General features: G+C 36.8%; 1 protein-coding gene across 5 annotated transcripts in view; it reads right to left on the bottom strand.

Moving 5' to 3' along the window:
• The window catches only part of HGF (hepatocyte growth factor), a 64,772-nt gene extending 47,238 nt beyond the window's left edge, over positions 1 to 17,534 (bottom strand). For 2 of the 5 annotated variants that reach the window (XR_010826632.1, XM_013180475.3), the window contains exons 1-2: positions 17,292 to 17,532; positions 4,481 to 4,646 (exon numbers count right to left, since the gene is read on the bottom strand). Coding sequence is in view for 4 of the 5 variants with exons in the window: in XM_013180475.3 (XP_013035929.1) it covers positions 4,481 to 4,646; positions 17,292 to 17,367 (242 nt within the window). In the remaining variant the exon portion in view is untranslated. Of the gene's footprint in view, positions 1 to 4,480; positions 4,647 to 17,291 lie in introns of all 5 variants that reach the window. The other 3 variants (XM_066983485.1, XM_013180476.3, XM_048062793.2) reach the window with 2 other exon arrangements.
• Positions 17,535 to 23,990: the final 6,456 nt, after the last annotated feature.

Raw genomic sequence — 23,990 nt, 5'->3', positions numbered from 1 at the left:
TGTGTCCCCATTTATGTTGCTTTCTGCAGGAAAAAAAAATAATCTATCTATCTATCTATATATTCTATAACATCTTCTCTGTTGTACTTACAATATGCTTGTGAAATAGTTAACAGTTAATAGTTTATCCACTCTGATGGCTTGAGAAAAAATGAGGCAAAAGGAGTTCTGTTTCTTGCCTAGAACAACAGAGCTATTTGAAAACAAGGTTATATTTTTTATGAATAATCTAAATTGTGATAGTGCACCTACTGCTTATCCTTGCTTTGCGTTAGTTTTTTTTTTTTCTTTTTTCTCTCTCTTATTTTTAACTGCTTTAAAGAGTAGAGTACTTCAAAAATATTTCAGTAATAGTGTTTAATTGAGTGAAATTGGGGGGGTGGGGTAAAGAAGGCAAGAAAGGCGAACAGAAATCAGAAAAGCAAGAGAACTTTCTGTCAATATTTTCAATGAAATATAAAGAGCTTTTCCTCCCAACATCATTTTCAAAGAAATTTCTTTAAGTGTAGGTAAAATATGTTTAAGGGTTTTAAAAACACTTAACTGTCTGGATCGGGACAACAATTATTCCAATTAACAAACAAACGACTACAACAACAACAACAACAAAAGAATAAGCAAAAATTAAACAATGATTTTTTTGCCTTAATTTTTCAATAGAAAAAAATAATAAATCACTCACATGACTCTATTTTCTTTAGCCCACAACACAATCTGTGTTTCTAACTAGCAGCCATCGGTCATCTCAAATCTCAGCTATTTTGTCCTGACCTGAGAAGCCATTTTAACACTGCCTAATAGTATGCAAAAGCCACACAGATTTCTTACACTTCATCTTTACTTTGGCTATGTACTGCACCCCCAACTCACAGCTCTTGCTTTCCATTTAATTCCCCTCTTGCCACACAAGTTTTTCTGTGTGAGATCTTGCTGGCTTCAGTTAAAAATATTACAAGATCTTATCCAACCTCCCCACTCTTCCCTCTTTCAAACATCCTCTTCATTTTCTTTTCCATCACCAAACAGATTTTTCATCCAACTGCTCTCTACTCTGTTGACTCCAAATGTTTCCAACCTGCTAACCTTCATCCTTCTGCCTTTGTTCAGCCTTCTGTTCTCTTCTGGCTAGTTCTCAAATATGAGCGTATCCAAGTGCTTCCAACTCCATCTTCACAAAAATATCCTTGACCTTTCAAGCCTTTCCAATTACATTCTCCTTTCCCCTCCTCCCTCCTACAGTGGGAATGCAGAATGCACTGTTTACAAACAATTCTTTCAGTTTTTGCCTTTCAGTTGCCTTTTGGTTTCTTTCCAGCTTGGCTTCAGTCACTTTTGTACATAAAAGTTTCTACAAATCTTTTCTTGGACCCAAATCGAGAGGGTTTTTACACTTCCAAAGTCAACATATTTAAGCAAATTCTTGGTCTTCTACTGATACTGCCGATCACAACAATTTTTGTTGTTGCTGTTTGTACTGAGATAGTAGAGTTTCTGACCAGACTCTGGAATCCTGTGGTCTAAACTAGAGCCCCTTGCTGTCTAAATATGAAACTAGAAGACACAACAGAAAGTAAGAAGGTAACAAAGGATTAGACAGGTACAGCTTTGTAGGTAAGGAAGTGACATGTATGCAACAGTCATCTGCACAGTCAGTATAATAGTAGCTATATATTGTTTTTCTCACCCTTAAAAAAATGTGGGAAAAGCTGCAAGGATAACTTAAGGAAAACAGCAGGGGTAATGGACTGCAACTAGTAGTGAAACAAAGGAATAAGAACAGCTCAGCAGTAGGTAAAAAAAGCTGATAAGGAATGCAGAAAATGTTGAACAGATAATTATGAAGTAAAAAAAAAAAAAGTGAATCTAAGGGATACTTTGTTGGGAGGGTTGGATTTTAGCAATAGTGTTATGTAGGAAAAATGAGTCTGTGTAAGGCTCTTGCAACTCTATTAAAGATGATCAAGATCTATGCAAACATGACAGCAAGAGAAAGGAAGAAAGGTCATCTCTGAGAAGTGGTATATTATAACTTCAACAGTTTATCATATATAAATAAATCAAAAGCTTTTTTTTTTTCTTTTTTTCTTTTTTTTCTTTTCCCAGCAATCTAGGAATGGCTGATCCTTTATAAGTCTGTAATGCCTGGACTCCACTAATTTACCACTTTCTGGTGGAAAAGAACCAGAGCAACCTTAAACCCTCATCTTGGTTGGGTACCTCACAGGAAAGAGACTCATGGGCTACTGCTTCAAGTACTATTGTCATAATTATGTTATGAAGTATTTCTATTTTATCCTATCATAATTCTTAAACAAACTGAGTTTGCATCTAGAAAATAAAGATCAACATTAGTGTTGTTACCCAAGTGATAGAGAACTACTTCTTGGATCAGTACTACCATTAGAATCAAGTCACAAAAATGTCAATAAACAAAGGAAAATCCAAGTCTTATGTTTCACATATATAAAATGTCATTTTATGCCACTTCTCTTCTAGGTTTTGTATGATCACACAGCAGCCAGTAAACTAATTGGTTTTAATTTCAGTTAGCAACACATTTTACCCTGTACTAACCGTACGCTGGCATGAAGTTAAAGACTGGTGATCCTAAGAATAAAAGGGAAACATTAGCAATCACTGTTTCCTTTAAAAGGGAACACGTCAAATATGTGTTTACAGTAGCATCAAAGAACTGTGCACAGTATAAAAGGATTCATCTGGGACCAAATGAAACCACAAGAATGTTCCCAGATACAGAGAATCTCTCTTGCTGCACAGAGATAGCACAGGCAAGCCCTAATCACCTACACCTATGCTGCTAGCCTTGCTGGCTAAACAACTATAGGAAAAAATGGGAAATTCAGAGCATGAGCAGTCAGATTTGTAATTATTTTTTTCATTTTCAGTGTAAAATAGACATATATGACTGATTGCAGTGATCCTATCTGTGAGCAGAATTCTTCCAAGCTCTGTTCTCAAAGTCCATCATTGCTCCTTTATATTCTTTTATTGACTGATTACAGCAGAGAGAGTTTGCCCCTTAATGAATCTGTCATACAATGACAGGGACTGACTGTCCCAACAAAAAAAAAAAAAAAAAAAACTTTCATAAATGAAACAGAAATGAAAATGCAGAGAGGTTCTAGAATATTATTCATGTAAAGTGGAATCAATGAATATATTAACATACTTATTATTTTCAGAACATTAAATGTACCAGCCAGAGTAGCTACAATTAGAAGATCCTTGAAACAATCTTCCTGAGCAGATATTGGAATTTTCTTGGCACTATTTAGTATTTTTTTATACTGTAAAACTTAATTTTGTACTACTCCTTGCCACTGAACACCAGAACTGAAGGATTTCTTATTGCATGGAGTACAACCTGATCCACTTGGTAATGATGTGAGTGGAAGCTCTGCCAATAGGAAAAGGAGTTGCTTGTACCATGTGAAAAATATCAGTGCCTGGAAAATATGTAAACTCCGCTTATTGTTTGCATATGTAAATAGTCAAAGTACAAAATAATAAAAACTACATCTCCAGATCTCCTTTAATTTGGAATTAAAGGCTTAAAAAAAGATTAAATTTCAATGGAGGACCTTTTCTGCCAAGAAAGAGCTTTTATCACATTTGATCTGACTTCTATTTGTAATAAGTCTTTTTTTTTTTTTTTAATATTTCAAGATCAGGCTGACATTTAGCCCAATGCTTACTAGTACAGAAGCCATTCATTCTCTCCAAGATTCTCCTGTGTTCATTTATTGCTAATGGTCTAGACTAGGAGAGGCCAGGGGAACAATTCAAGTCTAATAAACAGGAAAAATAACAGTGATTTGTTCCAAAAAATAGTAGAGAATATGTACTAGGCAGACAAGCAATCAGCTGCATGATGTGTTTGTAAGAGACAGCAGATGCTGTAGAATAGCTATCATATACTTGTAATGATTGTACAGCTGAGAAGGTTTGAATCCATTGTATCAAATTCATAGTACTTGCCAGTGAACTTCAGCAGTGTATGTATCTGTGTTCCATGTGTGAAGTTCCCATTGACTTTAGTGGGAGTAATGTGCAAAAAATGAAGATAGAATATGGTCTGAAGTGGTGTTGAAATACTGCAGCTGTGATGTGTGACAATAACCATTTTATAAGAGAGATAAAAATCCCAGAAATGTTCGCTGAACACTACAGTGCAGCACAAATCATCGACATCTTAAAATGAGTATATTTCTCAGCTATATTATGGAAAACACTACAGATTGGACAAGCTAAAAAGACAGAACAACTCAGATAAAGCTTCAGAAATGACATATTCTCTGGACAGGTAGAACAATGCCAAAGAAATCAAAACAGTGCAGTCTTTAGATTGTCCTCAGTACAAGCTACAGCTGATGACGATTACAGAGAAACCTTTGCCCAAAGAGTATTAGATAAGAATCTATTAGGAAAAATGTGATAATAATAGAGATACATAACTTACTTGCAAGTGAATGAAAGACCTTTGTTCCTGCTGCATCTCTTGGCACACTGCTCAGTGGTATTTAACAGCTTGGTTTTAACTTCCAGTGTTTTGTTTACTTTGATGAGCATCAACTCTCCTGTTTTTTTGTAGTCATGAAGAGGATTTCTCCTTTTTCCTTTACCATCTAAGAAAAAAGCAAAGAAGAAAAAAAAAAAGTTAAGAACAGTACTGAGATGACAGATTGCATTAGAAATGAATATAATTTATTAAAGAATTATAGGAACGTTGGTACGAAACTTCTTGTAAATAATTACCAAACTTATGTAAAGAATTACATAATACTAGAAAAGTGTAAGAGGAAAGTTTTTCACCCTGTGAATATTTTTTTCAGAACCTGAAAATATGCTTGCCATACATCACAAAAACTGATATCTTATAAACATTTCCAATAAAAACTGAAGTGATAAAGTTAAACAAATGTCTACTTTTAATGGACAGACTGGAGTTAAAATTAGAAAGGGAGGAATAAAAATGTTATAGAGAATTATAGTTTGAATGGGATAAACTGTTCTTAAAACAGCAAACATTTTAACACAAATTGAGAGCAGATTTGGAGCCTGAAAGTAACATAAAATATTCATTTTTCCCGTCTTTTTCCCATCTTTTCCCATCCTAGTGAAGGCTCAGTGAGAATGTTGTGTTCAGTTTAGATGTGAATGAATGAGTGTTGTGAGCCTACAGAAGAGAAGAGGAGGGGAGGCAGAAGCCATAACATGGAAATAGTCTGCACTGTTACAAAGATTTCTACAGAAAGATCTGTTTTCCATGTCTCTGTTGAAAGACCCAGGGGAAGAGGTATAAAATGGAGCAGGCAAGATTGGCTAGAGAAGTTTGGCTGAAGTGCCAGAGGAAAAGTCTTTGATTTTTGCAAGAAAAACCCACGATTTTTCCAGTTTGTATGCATATGTTTGTTTGCTTTTCCCATAGAAATCAGTCTGCCATTGTAGGCTCCTCCATCATCAGTGAAGGCAGATGAGTACCTCTGGAGAGTGATTCTCACTATTCTAAGACACATGAGTAACACAGGAAGGATAAATTGCCCTTTGGATCTACTTACCTTATTTCACTCAAGGATCCAATATGATCTTTTTGGATTAGATGGCTAATGTAGTAAAAGTTAGGTGAACAAATCACTCCTTCATTTACAAACTAGGTAATAGTACTTTTCATAACATATTTCAATATAACTGTTTTCAGCTGTCCTTTCATTTTTTTTCTTCAAAGGATCAGCCACAGTAACAGAACATGAATGCTCAGGACTAATTTACTAAGTTTTGCCAGAGCTTGCAAATATATGAATCCTCACCCTAGTGCGCCATTCTCCTGAATAGGTAGGTCATTTCTTATGCAGGTGCAAAGTGCACGTAGGTCAGCAATTTTTGTTTGGTACACTCTACACAGAAGTTCAGAATAATTCCACAAGTTGTAAAAGTTCAATAGCTGAGCTCTCTGTGAATCCAAATGAGTTACTGACAACTGCACACATTATGAAGCTAAAGAGGGCTGTTCCTTTGGCAGAACTTCCATCCTGATGGTTAAGGGAGCTCACATTTTCACTGGATTTAGCTAAATCACACCTCTCAGTGGTGAGTTATCCCTAAAACACCTAAAAATAGACCAAAGACATTTAAAGTAGATTTCATCAAGCTTCAGTTACTAAAGGTGAAGGGTGGGGGGGCATGACTGAGAGAGGAAGAGGGAAATAGAGAGAAGATCAAAGGAATAGAATCTCTCTGCTGCAATAAACCTATAAAAAATCTTTACCACATTCTACTCTTCTTTTAAAACTGATGAACTGTGAGCAATGGTATTCCCCTGTACCTAATAGCACATAATTTTAATTCCAACTACAAGTATTTTCAGAAAATATAAAGAAATTATTAATTTCCCTCTAAATCCCTAGTATTGTTACAGGAATCCCTATTATTGTTATAGAAAGAAGCTTTTTGCTGAAAAGATCAAATAATAACTTTGGTGCTGTGTCTGGGACCCATATAAGTTATTATAAGCATTTTCAGCCTTGCATTTACACAATGCATATGTACCCAAAATGACTCATGTTTATGGAAATGTTATGCTGAGACTCTGGCTATAAGGATTAGCATTGCTACTGGAAAATATTGTCTTTACACTGAAGCTGCTTTTTGCTGTTGTTGTTCTTGGGTGAAAGAGCCAAAGTGCTGCAATAAGGATTGCATCTGCTCTTTAAGACAAACACAGAAAAATAAATCTTCCATTAAGATTTTGTGGTAAATGTCTCAATCTATTATCTTAGAAGATGTCATTATTTCTATGTTTTCTTAGCCAACATTTTTATATTAAATGAAGGTAAGAATCTGTACAGAAATATCAAAGTATTTTCTTTTAGTTCATGATGCTAACATTTGCCATCTACCAATAAGTGTCATTATCTTAATTCTCTATGATAACAACTTCTTAAAGTCACCAGCAAGCATGCAAGAATATCATCCAAAAAATATATATATATACATATATCACGAAATTCTGCTCTGCCGCCTGACAGGCATGGTTCACAGTTGTGCTTTTTTTTTTTTTTTTTTTTTTTTCCTGAGCAGTTGTCCAAAGAGAATTGTGGGTTTGATCTTGCATTTAGCAATTCATAACAGCCTGATTTACTTTAGCTTTCAAACAACAACATTCTATGACTTTGCCTATAATCCAAAAGGCAAAGGGCCAAATGCGTGGTGTGACTTTGTTAGAACCATCTGAATAATGCAAAGCATTACTTTTACACCGCAAAGAAAATAAATAAATAAATAAATAAATAACCCTAAGTGGTTTTATTATTAAAATATTAAATAAAATAGTGCCCAAGAAATATTCTACATCAAAGACTATAATGCAATATTCTATAACTGATACTCCTAATTTTTGACTGTCATTCATATCAGTTTCCTAAACTTTGATTAATCAGGACTTTTGCTTATTTTGTGGGTTATGTCCTCTGACGCTTCTCATACTTGAATATCAGATTACTGGGGAAGTCTGTCATTCCATTTAAATTTGAAAATAAGAAGAGCTGACTCAAACACAAAAGAATCCGTTCAAATACAGATCAACATTTTTTTTCTTCAACAGAAGAAAACTAACCAACTAATGAAAATTAATTAACTAAATATATTTCTTTGGCTGACTAAATATATTTCTTTATGTCAAGTACTCCTCAAAAAGGTGAGGGTGGTGCCTCTTTCTGTCTCTTAACATGATAGCAAACATGGTCGGACAGAACACAGAGCTCAGCCAGTGCCCAGGGAAGTGGGAACTACAATGTTTACTCTAGCTGGATGCTGCAGGGGGAAAGTATTCCACCATCTCATCTTGTACCTCCACAGTCTTCCCAATGGGTCTCTACCACTTTCGTAAAATGTGTTAAACATTCACTTAAGAAAAAATTTCCTTACAAAAAGAAGGAAACAAGAACCAACTCTGGGTTCCCTTACTACATTTTCCATATGAAGTTTCTGTGTAGTCTTCTCAGATAGGGAGTATTAACTGAGATTATTCAAACTGTAGAGCATCAGGGGGAAACTATTTCCAAAAATATTTTTTTCCTGTAGCAGTTTCAGTCTACACCAAATATGTAATTGAAAATATGGTAAAGAAATAAAGAAAATTTTAATTCTGCAGCCATAATGTAACTTCCTAGGAAGTTGTGGTACCTGTATTCTATGCCCTATTTAACTGCAATTATTTTAATTATTTTTATACTTTAAAAAAATAAAACAGGTATAACAGCCAGGAATGAGAGTAATAATCAATGTCATAGAAATGTAGATACTTCCTCGATTAACAAATTAAGTTTGACATAGCGAAGACATTTGTATTTTCATGTCTTCCAGCCTCTAGGTATTTTCTAACCACTGGGCTAATGGGAAAATAGCAGCAACGTCATTTCCTTTTTCTCTTTTGTCCCTGTTTACCACACCAAAAAGGGATTTGTACTCACCCTATCATCATACCACTCAGTCCCAACACTGGGTATGTTCTATACCCCAATGCAAAAATTCACACCTAGTAGAAAACAGTAAGTCTGATACTAAGCTGTAAGAGAGTCAAGAACTTCAGTATAAAAGTAGTTTCAGGTGATTTAGAGCTTAAATACATTAACAAGTCAAGTATTAGACTCTCAGGTTTTAGCCTGATCACTAAAAGGATTTGTTTTTCTATTAGAAGTTTTGTAGTAAAAAAAGTGGGCAAATTATACCATTGTTGCATCAACCAAGAGCATGCAGGATATCAACAGGCCTAAAGATTACCTTTGTGCATTATAATGAGATCAAAACACTACTTGTATTGTCTACAGCAAAATTTTACAATGAATTTATCTGACATTATCTACATCATCGGTAATCCCTTTCTCCTTCCTGCATCAGTCCAGCTTTTTCTAATATAGTTGTATATTTAGGCTTAGGAGTTATAGTCTTACAGAGTACAACTGGAGCATACTGCTGTCTCCCTCAAAAAAATACCCACTTTTATGGACTTGCCATAGACTATACAAAGCTTTTATTAATAAAGACTTGTGATGCATTCAGCATGTCAGCTTTCAGGGTTTCCAAGTCTCACTCCCATCTATGCAATAGTTAGTGCTCTCTTAAAGAACCACATAATGGAGACTTGTGATCATGTCAGAAGCCTCATTCTGTTATAATGTGAGAAGCCTCATTCCTTTCTTTTCTTTCTAATTTTGCATCCCACTTTATTAAACAGAACAAGCACATAACAACTCAACACCAAATTATCCAAATGAGAAGATAAATAAATTTAAATTCAAGGTTTATGTTTGAATCAAGATCCTTAATGAAATCTTGTTGTTTTGGTGTGGAGTTTTATTTCCTGATTTTGTTTGTTTACACTTGCAGAGCTGGATTACATCTTTTAGAACTTGAGCAGTTTCCCAAGTAATTTGCTTTGTTGTGTTAAACTTCCAACTGACTGGGGTAATGAAAGATTTTAATTCTATTATGATAGATACTGACGTAAGTAAGTTGCAGATCTTTATATGGTAGATGGAAAAAGACATTCGTAATTTTCAGTTTTGAAAAAACAAACAAACAAACAAACAAAACACATATGGACAGCCGCATAACAGCACCGTTTATTATGTTTCTTGGATGTCAAAGATAAGCTAAGACTATGGGGAAAAAAAAATCAAGAGAGGAAGATACCTAAATTCTTCTAGGATGGAAGATGCTGACAGAAAATTTAAGGAATCGATTACAGTCCTGCCAAATAGTGAAAAAAAAAAAAAAAAAAGAAAAGAAAAGCAAAACAATATGGCACTGGTGAGAAAAAATTGAGAAGAGGGAAGTTGCCCACACACTGTGCAGGAAGCTCAGAGACTGAAAATTTAAAGAATAGTCAAGTGAAGAGAAATGGTCATATAAAGTGATATAAATATTTCAGAAATATAGAAGAGACATAGAATCATAGAATCATAGAATCATTAAGGTTGGAAAAGACCTTCAGAAGACCTTCATCTGTTCCAACCATCACCCTACTACCAATGTCACCCACTAAACCATGTCCCTAAGCACCAGGTCCTTCAACACCCCCAGGGACAGTGATGCCACCACTTCCCTAGGCAACCCATTTCAATGCCTGAGTCCCTTTCTTTAGTATCAATAGGCATTTTAAAATGCTGTTCAATATTTTTGCATCATGTATGAAATGAAACAAAGACATTTGCACTTGAGCATTTAACAGATGGACTAAATAGAAATTGAATTATTCATTTTATAACTGATAACCAGGTCAGAAGGTCAAAATAAGATTAGATATTAGCTTATTTTTTCAAAGAACAATCATCACTGCAAGCCAAAGTAAACTGAATTTCCTGTTGAGCTAGGAAAAAAGAAATATGTGAACTCAATTTCATGTGAAATTCAGGAGGGAAAGAAGTTTGAATTTACAGGGGAAAATGAGAAGTTTACCATCACATGAAAGACCTTCAGAAAAGCAAACAAACAAACAAAAACAAAATAAAAAACACTTAACTGCATCTGAAATAAAGGGAAGCACAGCTCAACACAGTAAATATAACAAGCATTTTATCAGGAAACAACATACTAAAAAAGTTGAGAGTTTACACCCAAGCAGAGCATATTCATATGTATCTTAAGGGGGGGAGGGGAAGAGAGAAAAAAAGATGCAAATTTTAGATCTCAATAAAATATACACAGCAAAAGTATGCAAAACCATGGTTATCAGAATGTCTACAGATATTTTTCAGAAGAGATATCAAAACCGAATGCTTATCTCAGTGTAAATAATGACAATTTAATACAAAATAAAAAATAAAGCTTTATCATATGCATTAAAATGCATTTGGCAAAACTTGTGTAAAAGCAAAAATTGTTGAATAGAGTTTGCAAAAACGCGAGAGTCCTTACTATACATGGATTGAAGAACAGTAAGCAAATGTGGTGAGGTATTTAATTCGTCTATAAAACATGATGGAAGGGTTATTTTGAATTAAATTCAATAATGTATCTCCAGGACAATGATATAAAACACTAAGGGCAAATTGTATATTGGTTCAGGTCCCAGTACGATACCACAAATATACTGGTTTCATTATGAATAAAACAAACTTGAAAGTATGTGCTATCAAATGGTTTCAGACACCACATGCAAAGTGTATTTCATTGTTTAACAGTATAGTGACTGTAAAAGAAAAAAATATATACATATATAAAAAATGGTGCATGTTGATACCAAAATATTTTATATGGTCTTATTATTATCTGTAAGAATATTCAGGAAGCAGTTCTTTAAACAAATATTTTCACGACAGCTTTCTCTCTTAAACCAAGTCCTGGAAGAGTCGCTTTGATAAAGTGAATAAGTGCTCATCATTTTAAATTTACTTTTAACTTAGTTTCAACTTACTTTCACTTATTTTGACTACTCCTTATGCTTGTTTCAAGTATCAAAAATATCCAGTTTCCTGGCTAGAATGCAAAAAAATGAACAATGTTTCCAAATCATTTTGGAGAGAAGGAAGGAAGGAAGGAAGGAAGGAAGGAAGGAAGGAAGGAAGGAAGGAAGGAAGGAAGGAAGGAAGGAAGGAAGGAAGGAAGGAAGGAAGGAAGGAAGGAAGGAAGGAAGGAAGGAAGGAAGGAAGGAAGGAAGGAAGGAAGGAAGGAAGGAAGGAAGGAAGGAAGGAAGGAAGGAAGGAAGGAAGGAAGGAAGGAAGAGAAAAAGAAAGAAAAGAAAGAAAGAAAAGAGAAAAGAAAGAAAAAGAAGAAAGAAAGAAAAAGAAAGAAAGAAAGAAAGAAAGAAAGAAAGAAAGAAAGAAAGAAAGAAAGAAAGAAAGAAAGAAAGAAAGAAAGAAAGAAAGAAAGAAAGAAAGAAAGAAAGAAAGAAAGAAAGAGAAAAAAGAAAGAAAGAAAGAAAGAAAGAAAGAAAGAAAGAAAGAAAGAAAGAAAGAAAGAAAAAGAAAGAAAGAAAGAAAGAAAGAGGGAAACAGAAACAATTCTGAAATGTATCCAAGAAAATAAGTTTGTAGATTGAATTGACTTAGATGCCAGATTAAGTTGAATGCCTTTATTCATGTAAGACAATAATTTGGCATTAAAAATGTTTACCAACCATACCTATAAAAACTGCAGTCAGCCATATAGATGGAATGTCATCAAAATAAAACCAGCTGTCCAAAGAGTCATCGTTAACTTGTGACAATTAAATAGTTTTTCAGAAAGGTATCTGGAGGACCACATGATTTTTTTTTTAACTTTTCAATTTTATTTTCTTGGCAAAAGAGACTTCATGGAAAAAAAAAAAATCCACAATTTTTAGAAAACAGATTAAAATAGAAATATATCATACAGAGATAATTTTTTCCTTATTTTTATGTTGGCATTCAGTTTAGTTGTTGAGCAGATTCAGGAAATGCAAAAAGATTTTTCTTTTTGGCTTTACATTGCATATTACCACTCACTCAAACACCCACACCCACACACGCACCCATACACACATATCCCTCCTTAGCAGCTGCAAAGAGTGCCATTTTCTCTGGAACCCAACTTCACGTTTGCTGAGTTCTGCCTTTGTAACCCTCTCCTATAGTCAGTGTGAAAACTTAAGAAATAAAAGATAACATTAAAAACTGATAGCATGTTCTAAAATTGGATGTTAGATGCAAATGGGCAGCTCTTTTTCTTCCAAGAAAAGGTTATCTGCACAGCAGGATGCTGGGACCCATTGGCAGAAACAAATGGTCTGCAGTTTGTACTCTGACTTGTTGTATGTAACCTCTGGCTAAATTACAAAGAGCATTTTCCATTGTAAGATTTGTCTTCTTATGCATTTGCACAAGAATTAAATCCTTTATATTTCACATAATGTTCCACAATCTTTACAAGCTTTCGGTGCTTCCTCTAAGGCACCCAGCGCATTGTGCACTCAGCCACCACTGAAGGGGTCCAAGTTTGGAGCAGGGAGTATAGAGAAAAGCACAGGCAGGCAGGGCAGGGATTCAGGCGAAGCAGAGTGACCAGCTGCTAAGGGCAGCAAAACGGACCCTGTGAGGAGCGGTGAGTCTTACTGCATGTTGTATGTCTAAAAATAGTGCTGCTGGCCAACGCAAGGAGTCATAGGAAGAGCTGGAGCTGATGGGAGAAGGAGGGAGCAGCCAGTCCCCAGCCAGGCCAGCAGCGCTGAGGACTGCCAGGCATGGCCAGGCTCATCAGACAGCACATGGGTGGAGGCCCACAAGCCATTTGATTCCATCTCCTGTAGCTAGATTTTGCCAGCATATTTAAGTAATCTGGAGCATGCTCCTAGCTCTGCTTCACTGCAGCATTGCTTTATGTGTTGGGTACTAACCATGTTCAGGAATACTTCTACTGTCCTCTAACAGGACTGCCAAAAACCCCCACAGAAAGGAGAGAGGTGAAGGATGTCTTCATTTCTTCACAATGCTTTGGAGCTGTCCTAATTCCGCACTGCAAAGTACAAACATTGCTCACATCTGGAGGACACCAATTCTCCTACCATTCCTGCTTCCCAAGCAAGTGCAGAAATCAATCCTTTCTCGCCTCCATTCTGCCTTGTAGCTTCTGCCCATCTACCCCCACCTGAAGACTGGTAGGGAGAAAGTAACATTCCAATGCTCATCCAGTACAAGCAATTGCAAAAAGTTCAGGGCAACCCTCTCCTTCCCACATAGAGCTTTCACCTATCAAGGGGCCCAGTTATCCTACCTTCAAATCTCCTTAGAAAAGTCTGAAATGCTTAAGTGGCAAACTAATGTTCAGCGTAAAGATCCAAAGGGGAGATATTATGTTCTCTGAGGGAGACTGTACATTTCCCTTCCAACCCTGGCCTCAGTTGAAGTATTACAATAATGACAGATGAGCTCGTCCAATAAGAGGCTTTCCTTTCCTTGACTTCAGTGCACGATTTTCCAGAGTTTTATGCAACATTTTAATCTCACGTCTTTCAACTCTAGGTTCTCCTGCTAGGTTGCTTATGAAAATGACATTAATAGAAACAGAAAATCTGTTAAGCAGGGTAAGAACTGTATTATATGTGAGAGCAAAACAAGCAGCCCCTGGCACTGAGCACCAAAAGGATTCCATTAAACAGAAGGAATACAGTCTTCCAACTGGCAGAGTATCATTTCACTTTGTTGACAGTATATAGAATAATGATTATCTACAGCTGGGTTAGGGAAGTATAAATCACATTAAATTTTTAAAATATATGTAGCTATGCAGACCACAGGAATACACAACATTCATACATCGATTATTGCTATGGTATTTTTTTAAGGAACAGTTATTTATAGGAACTAAGTGCAACTGCCACATCTTCATTAGAAACTGCTTCAGATGATCCAAACTACAGAAAGTGCTGAGAAGTTTGAATAAAGAAACACACTCAGATGCCAGTCTTTTCACAGGAAAATATCTTTAATTTAAATAAATCTTTAGCATTCATTCTTTTCTTTTTTTCATTCAATATGCCAATCTGTTTTTTACTTTCAGTAAGAAATCAGACTTAGACTTACAGAGACCTGCAGGATATTGATAATGACTAGGCAAGTAGTCTATAGAAACCTTGCACATTTACCTCTTTCACCAATCAAGATCTTACGTATGAAAAAGAAACTCAAAAACTCATATTGTGGATAGCCTGCTGACATGAAAATTTCTTGCTGTTTTCTTCACCTTCCTTTTTTTTTTTTTTTTTTTTAATCCATTAATATAACCCCACATGTATTAGAAAACTCAGCAACACAGGACATTGTCTTTGCACAGAACTTAGGATGTTGGATTCCAAACCTACAAGATCAACTCATAGAAGAAACAACACTCATTTTTAGGTAAATTTAAAATCAGCTTTGACAGAACAGTAATAGAAAAAGTATGGACATGCATTACCAAAGGATTTTCATATATATATATATTTAAATTCTCTTTTCATCACTTAGCCTGTTTTTTCATAGATAAAAATATTAAGTATATATACACATACATTAAGCTTTCTTGAAAACATCTCAGTAAAAATAATTCAAAATCCTGTACAAAAGATACCATCTATGTTTAGAAAGCTACCAATATATTTTCAGAAGCTAACAAAACTTTCTCTTGCATACATTATACCAATCCTGAAACTTTTGTTGAAGATCACCTCTTTTTACAAAGCAAAGAAAGCACAATGGCTGCATGTAGTAAGAGTCATCTTTCTTACCCATAAGGCAAACAATAGGATTGATTAATATTAAGGCGGGTGGGGGAGGAAAGTTAAGAAAGGGAGTGTTGCCAAGAAACTGCCACTATGAAAGTTGGCCAGAAAACAAGTCCTACTCTATGAAAAATTCTGAAGTTTTGGAAATCTAATTTTCCTCCACATCAGGATGAACCATGCCCTCCTAAACTGAAGAGTCTATTGGTTAGGGCACAACCGTAATCATCAACCTACTGATACTCACAGTATCTGTCTCTCAATCTCTCCTGTTGGAATATTAGATAGATGAAATATTCATTGAGCTTGGGAAAGTATAGACCCTGCTAACAGCCTACAGTCAGGCAGAACAAGGACTTTGTCTCATTCAAGAAAAGTGTCCTGACCATCCAGAGATTAAGCATGACCTAGCTTCTTATGAATTTGGCTATAGACCAGTTTCTGTCTAGTTGGCCCACTGAATAAAGTTTCAGGAGGCTGTTCTGCTTTTTTCAAGCTAGCCCATCAGTTGATGAGTTTCTATCTCAGGTGAAGATTTTTCACTAGCAGGTACCCCTTGCTATTGTGAATGTCTTTGCTGCAAATTTGTTATTAATTTGATACGGAGGAACCAAGCCAAAGTCATTTTCTGTTTAAAATGAAAAGTTTTGATGGGTCAGCATTTTCCGGGGGGGGGGGGGGGGGGGGGGGGGGGGGGGAGGACTCAGAAAATTCCAAACTAACTCTAGTCATCACTTTTTCTGAAAGGTCACATGTCCACAAAATGGAAACTGCAATGTGCACGGAAAAGCAGTTTAGAAAAACATAGTAGCATAGTGTCCGTATCTCTGTTTCACCTGCTACTAATGCCTGTATTAGTAATGCAAAAACAAAATTGTCACTGAGCAGACTGAGCACAGAAGGTCTTGTGAGAAGTTCAACATCATACAGAACCACACTCACCGTAGGTGAAAAATGACAGGTTTTACTACATGGGATGCTGCCATTCTTTTTTTTTTAACTTGCCCACTGTGTTTACAATAAATAAAAAAATAAATAAATCCACTTTTAAATCCTATATATATATATATATAATTTTAATTTAAAAAATGTAATTATGTCTTGGAAGCCATCAACCACTTGCCATACCCAGTGCTTGATGCCTTCTGACATGACCACAGGACCCAAGCAGTATTGTGTGCCTGCTCGCACTCTGCCCACTCCTGGCAGATCCTTTCCCTGAATTGTGGCTGCCTTTTGTTTCTGTCTGTGCAAAGGTCTGACCCTAACAATGTTGGCGGAAGGAAGGAAGGAAGGAAAGGTTTGTAGAAACCTTTGCAAACTCTTTTTTCCTCAAACGTCTCCCCAGAGGGCCAATAGAAACACAGTTAGCTCTTCAGATATCCAGTCCAAGGGGGACACTTCAGGAAAGAAATTCAGCTAAAGAGCTTCCAGCACTTGATGACTTATTGTTTGTTCCTTCCCCCCCCCCTGCTCCCGGGCTTCATCAGGAACATCTAATTAAATTACAAGTATTTCAGTCTGGAAATAGCATGTCCATACTGCTGAACTTTGGCAAGGACCTTCCCTTTCTTATACTATCTTATACTATCTCTTGCTTTGGGTATTCCTTGTCAATTTATGTAACCTAACGTTTATTCTACCACTTGGAAATGAAGGGCAGATGTTCCCTCATGCCCTGACAGTGGCCAGGAGCTGTCTCTCCCGCTCCCACTTCCTCAGATCTTCCCATCCTGAGAGAGCCCCCTCGCTGGGAGGGGAGGTGGCGGGATGCAGTGACATCCCCGCAAGCCACCACCAGCTCCTCCTGTCCCCTCAAAGCCCTGGACGAGCAAACTCTGCCGCAAACAGAGCTCAGCCTGCCCCGACACCCAGGCATCTCACCCCCGGCCGCTGCCGGTGCCTGCCCTCAGCGCAGGTATTGCTGAGGGTGCCGGGGATGTTGGGGTCTCCCCGCTCGCTGCACCGCCCCCGCCGCGACTGTGAGGGAGAGAGGGGAAACGCCGCGGCCGTGAGGTGGCGGGGGTGTCCCCGGAGAAGTGACAGAAAAACTAACCTGCCGCAGGGATGGTGATGGGAAGCAGCAGCAGCTGATGGAGCAGCAAGGCTGGCAGGAGTTGGGTGGCCCACATGGTGCCGGCGGCCCCCCCTCCGGCGGGCTGGCGGGGAGGAGGAGAGGAGATGGCTCCTCGGAAGGACCCTTGTGCACAGCCGGTCACTCGAGGAGGCAGAGTGAGCCGAGCTGCTTTTTATTGCGATGATCTAAGTTTGTTGTGTGATTAACTGGAAAGATCTGGGTCCCAACTCCCTCTTACGGTAAGAAACTGTTTAACAACATCCCCTCTCTGCCTCCTCTCCCCCACCCCTCCCCTCCCCAGGAGCTGCCTCCCCTCCCGCCCCGCAGCCAGCCCAGGGAGGGGGCTCCCACAACCGCCTCCCTCTCTCCCTCCCTCCTTCCTCCCCACCGCATCCCTCCCTCCCTGGATCCCTCCCGGGGCTCAGGGGGAGCAGCCAGGCTGACCGGGTCCCGCAGAGCTTACTCCGGGGCTAGTGTCTGCTGCTGCACAGCCCTCCCAACCCCCCCTTCCCCACTCCTGGCCCCCAACCCTTCTTTGTCCTCTCACCTGCAGCCAGAACACCTCTTCCTGCCCACAGACATCTCCCCTCACAGTCGCCCTTTCTCCACCTGCCCTTTGGCCTCATACGCAGGCAGGACCCTCAACCATGGCTGTTTAAGCAGGACTCCTGCTGCCCCATAGCCAGGAACAAAGCAAGACCGTTTCCTGGTTAAGAAGCACAACTTTCCTCCGACCTGTCCGTGGCTCCCCCTTGGCCACTGGCCTGGCCTTTCCATCACCCTCTTTGGCCATCTGACAAGTGCCACTTCCCCAAAATTGTGGCAACTCTGGGGAATCTAAAGTTCAAGTATCAGCTGGCTGGTGTTTCTCTGTGGAGACAAACCGCAGTCCAAAGCGAGGCCCGACCTTCCTTCTATTGCTGGCAAAATGACTCTAATTCTTCTATTACGCTTCCTTTTAACTTCATGGAAGAAATGGCGTTGGAGTTTGTTTAAAAGCATGAGACCGGCCTTCGCTACATGTGAGTGTTCAAAAATAAACACTTCAGGAAAAGTTTTGCTGTAATTTAAACCATTTCTTTCTCCCATGCACCCACCTATGGTCTATTGCATAAGTGTATGACAACACAGGCAGTAGGAAAACCTTTCTTTCCATTTTCTGCAAATAAACAAGAGACCTGCATGTGGACCCCTGCCATGTGAGTCAGAAGTGGGTCTTCTCCAGTCCAGTTTCCCTTGCCCAGACTTACTATCCATCCTGCTCATAAACACCTTTGAGTGAAAGAGTTTTTCTCAAAACTGTTGTTTTCAAAGGCAAAAATGTTCATAGTTTTTTATTCATTTTTTTCCTTTATTTCCAAAAATATACGTGTTTTTTTTTTCTTTCCTTTCGCCCAAGTTATACCCAATATCAAAAAAAAAATATTTCTATTTGGAAATAAATTACTGTCTGGGTAAGTGAAAGAAAGGGGACAATAGGGAGTTGAGAGAGAGTCTGTGAAGAAAATATTTTGAACATTTGGTGTTACAGGAAAAACATTCATGTGAAAAAAAAAAAATCATTTCTTAAATTTTTTTTTTTTTGCTGTTCTTGTTTTTTCTCCAAAGAATAAAGCTTTATTTGCTGGAGTTTCATAGAGAAGCACAACCTGAGAGCAGAGAATTTGTATTCCTTATGCCATTGACCTTGTGCGAAATCCTTGTCCGCTGCAAATAATAGAACATGGATATCTCAGTTTCTGTTTTCTGTTCTTCTGCTTGTGCTTTAAGATAGACATAAATATAAACAATAAGCAACAAAAATAATCATGGCACCATGCTGAGCCCAAAATAGTCACATTCCGTTAACCAGATGCATTTGACTTGTTGTCCATGCATGTGATGATTGACCTTTCTTTGTATAAAGCCCCAAATTATGCACCATTAAAGTCAAGTAGATTTTTTGCCACCGACTTCCCTAAGGTGGAGTATTTGGTCTGTAGTCAGATTTCTCCTGAATTTTAGGAGGGTTTTATGCTGTGTCTCATGGGGAGTAGTATGCTCCCTAATGGAGAAAATATTTTGCTATATGGATTCCTATTATTAATACATAGTCCTGTGTATTATTCATAATGTATTTGCAGTTCTGACTGAGAGTTCAGGTCGTGGGCATAAGCTTCTTTGCCTGCAGATATTATTCTGGGCATGTGCAACTCCTTAGATATGGTTTTCTCTTTGACCAGTTTTGGGAGCCTGCTGGAGAACACCTTTGCTTTTTACAAAAGTCGTACTGCCCTTCAGTGAAAAATAAGGCATGCAGAGTGAAGGTCCAGAGACTGAAGAGAAATTAGAAAGGAAAAAGATATTTTAGGTGCTACATTCAGATGATATATTCATATGCAGTCAAGGCAAAGATTTGCATCTGGATCTGGGAACTGACAATGCTCGTTGGTCCCACATCATATACTGCGAAATGTAGTATGATCCTTTTTCTGTCTTCTTGCCCCATGTATTTTACAAGTGAAGCATAATATTTTAGTTCAGTTCAGTCAAATTTTATCTTGAAATGAAATTCAATATGAAGAAAGGCTGTAAAAATTGCATTTCGTGCTCATGTTTTCTAAAGAGAATTCAATGTCAGGTTTTAGTCTGCATATAGAGAAACTAAAGAGCTAAATAGGATAACCAAAAGTTGTAGGTTTTATGCAAGAATATTTTGTTGTGTGTTATGATTTCTGTCCTTTTTAGTGTATGCTTTCAGACCTATAAATCTTTTTCTCTTATTTCATTTTTCATTTTTTGGGGGGTGGGGGGGGGGGGGAGTGTAGCTGAGGGTGATGCTTTCGGTATTCTTTTTCTTTTTTCTTCTTTTTTGGCTTCTAATTTCTTTGGCCACCTTGTAAACTTGCCCTGATAACCTGGCTTACAAACCAGTATAGTTCTGTATTAGGAAAGTAGCATAACATTTCTGTAGACTATATCTAAAAAGAAAAGTGTTACTGCACGCTTTACCAAAGATATATTGGCTCTAGACTGCCTACATGAGTAAAAAAGTTTGAAAAAGTTTTATTTTGGTTGGAAAAGTAAGCAGACATGACCAAATACATAGAAACTGCTATTTTTATATATCCTTTTCTGACCATAACCACAGTTGGATCTGTTTTTCAGATGTAACTTGCTACTCAGAAATGCTAAATATTCAAAATTTTGGCAGGAATTTGCACACGCACTCACAGAGTAATACCAAGTCACAATTAGCTTTAAAGGAAAGCTTTCCTAAGTGAACCAGCATCTGTCATATGAATTACCTATTGTGTCCAAAATAAACCTTTTTTCTTCTTGATTTAACCTCTTCTATATGTAGCACTCCTTATGCTAAAGTTTCATTGGATAATGAGCCCAATAACAAGCACATTTAGTAATTATTGTTCAATGTCATGTTGATTAATGAAAAAGTTCTTAAGTATAAACCAAAAAATTGTGGTTCATCTTATCTACGGGATCTACTCTTATTTATTTTTTATTTTTTATTTATTTTTTTAATAAATTGAGCTTGAGAGTAGGAAAAAAAAAGACCAAGGTATAGACTGGAGACTGAATCTCCCTATTCAATGCTGTTCAGAAATGCAGAGTTTAACAGAACTACATGTCAAGTGTCAGTCCCTGCTGAGGCACTTGAGCCAGAGTCCCAGCTGGTCACATGGCACCTTCTAGCCCAAGCCCCAGGCTTTCTTCATTTCTTCTTGCAGGAAAAAAAAAAAAAAAAAAAAAAAAAGTAAATGGGGGGGAATAGTGGAAAGGAAAGGAAAAGGGGGAAGAAGAGGATAACAAGATCCTAGCACAGGGATTAATGTGTCTGGTGTCTGGCAGAAGCTCAACCACCCCCTGAGTCCATCATTTTAGATTCAGCCAAGAGGATTTTGCATGTCATCATGCTAAATGCTGCAGATCTGAACTGCTGGTCCCAGAGGGCAAATTCACCACACCAGTCATGTGTTTACACCTCCATGCGGTGAAGCAGGAGAGTTTGGCATCTCAGATGAGGCTTCATGCTGATTAGACACCAGGGAGACTTTAGGATGATGGCAAGAACTACACCTCCTTCTGCAATGTAGGCACTCAGCTACATGGCATTCACAGATAAAATCCCACATGGATTTAATACCCTAAACTATACAGCCTTAAACTTTTTCCTTCAGCCGATGTCATAGCTTATAAAAAAAAAAAAAAAAAAGAGTTAGGGGTTATTGCCTGGCCTTGTAGGAACAAGACATAGTACGATTTGGATTGAACCTCTACAATTGCATTTTACCCAAAAGCAAGCATTTGTAAACAGGCTTCATACTTCAACTGAGCACTTTCATGGCACAAACCATGAAAAACAATGCAAGACATGCATACAATGTTAAACAATCTAGAATATTACATTATACATAGATGCATGCTCCTGCGGAATTAAAAGCATGCTTCTGAAGTTGTTGAGATTAAAAAAGAATATGATCTCCCAAGTGACTTGGTTGTGTTTCATTCCACTTATTAAAATTAACATATGTTCATAATATTCCAATATGTATAATTCACAATTTTGCCCACACAATTCACAATTTTGCCACACTCTCAGGTACTGTGTCCTACTCTCAGGTCTGAGTCCTAAGCCTAGTCTGGTAATCCAGGGTTCATCCCTGCAGTCTTTTACTGGCATAAATACCTTACGGCTTTCCTATCTAAGACATACTTTAACTGCTTTTTACATGTACGTTATATGCTGATTAAGAATAGGTAAGTTGAGTAACAAAAATAATAATAATTTAAGTTCTAGTATAAAAGCCATGTAAACCATTTATGGCATGGTGCCCAATGGCAGCTGATTCTAAATGAATCCTTCTAGATTAGTTTGGAATTGACAATTTTCAATATATTGGGAAAAAAAAAATAAAAAGCAAGAATTTATGTACATCAAGTTGATATTAGTAGGAATTTTTTTGATCAATTTTTTTTAATATCTTAACACCTAAAGGCTTTGTTTACATGAAGCTAAATCCTTCAAACTAATTTACATTAATGAAAACATTATTTTCAGAAAAAATCCCAGTAATATCCATGCTAAGCTTTTTGGAGTGTGCTGCATTGTGGCTAAATGTTCTTAGGATCTGGCCTTTCGACTGTGGAAGGCAAAACAATCCCTCTACTCTACTCTACTCAGAAGTGTTCCTTGTATATATTGAGAGTTTACATGTATGAATTGAGGATGTTAAACTTTTTGTTTAATTTCTTTGTTTGTTTTGTTTCCCCATCTATTAATCTCTGCAATGCCAAAACTTCTAGAAAAGATAAATGCCACAAAATTCTGATGTGCTTTGTCTGTATTACTCAGGGCCTAATGTGATTCTCAAAACCTTTACAGTAGATTTTTTTTTGTCCAAGAATGTAAGAAAAAAATGAACCTCTCTTTGACCTTTTTTCTACTAAAATCAAGTTGTGGTACTGGCCATTGGAAAAACAAACAGAAGCTGAATACATTCAATATGAGGCAACAGCCCCAGAAGCCCTTAATTTACATGCCATAGGTACTGAGTTAGTTCTCTGAGGATAGTTACTCTCCATACTATTTAACTATTCAAAATCTGTACATTTGTGCTTCACCATAAGAATTCAATTTTTAGCAAATTAAAGAAGTTCTTTTTCATGCTTATGAGAAGATGTATTCTCCATGACAGAGTAATCTGAAAATCACGTTTGGCTAAACTTATCTTCCAGTCTCCAGGGTTCTTCTTCCTTTTTTTTTTCTTTTTTTTATAGTTTTTTTTTCTTTCTTACTCACAAAACCTTGATTCCTTTAAATATTTATATAAATTACAAATATTCATTACAATAAAGGAAAACTAAACTACATTTATGTGTATACATCAAATATATTTCTACTCTATCTTACTGTTGGAAAAGCTTTTCAATATCAGCCTACAATGTCCAACTACTAAGATAATCACCTATCTCCTGCTTTTTAAACCAGTTTTATGATTTTAGTACCTGAGCTAAGGTGTGTAAATAAGTGATTTTAACAAGACAGTAATGCTCACTCTGCAACTTGGATATGTACAAATCATACAGGTCCCTTTACCTTATATTTTAATTCAATGAAAACCAAGATAGTACCTAAAAGAAAAATAGATAAATAAATAAATAAATAAATAAAATAGTATACCTGTCTGAATATATATATATTTTGTCATTTAACTGGCTAAATTTTAAAACTGAGGAATAGTTTTTCTAAGATCTTTTTTACATATTAAATCACAAATTGAAAAATAATTTGTAGATTTCATAGAGATTTTTTTTCAGTAATTGTTCTTACTATAAAAATATATTTAAGTATTTCATATAAAGACATTATTTTACTAATAAACCTAAACAAACAAAAAAACATAAACAAAACAACCTTCTAAACAAAAAAAATATATATATGTATACTTACAAAGGAAAAAGAATGTTATTACAAGTACATATACTTGTTTAAACTTAAGTGTGTGCCTTTCAGTAGGAAAAAATAAAAATAAAACAGGCTTTCTCTGCGCAGGGAAATGAAATTGTTGGCAGACAGCAAAGGGTCCTTGTTGTCCAATATGATACTTCTATAAAACAAACATCACTGAGACCTGTATAAGAAGATCTTACCAAAACTGATGCTGAAAAAAAGTCACA

Source organism: Anser cygnoides, chromosome 1 (genome assembly GCF_040182565.1).
Source record: "Anser cygnoides isolate HZ-2024a breed goose chromosome 1, Taihu_goose_T2T_genome, whole genome shotgun sequence".
NCBI lineage: Eukaryota > Metazoa > Chordata > Aves > Anseriformes > Anatidae > Anser > Anser cygnoides.
Note: the sequence above shows the minus strand (reverse complement) of the source record. Positions and strands in the feature narration are given on the sequence as shown.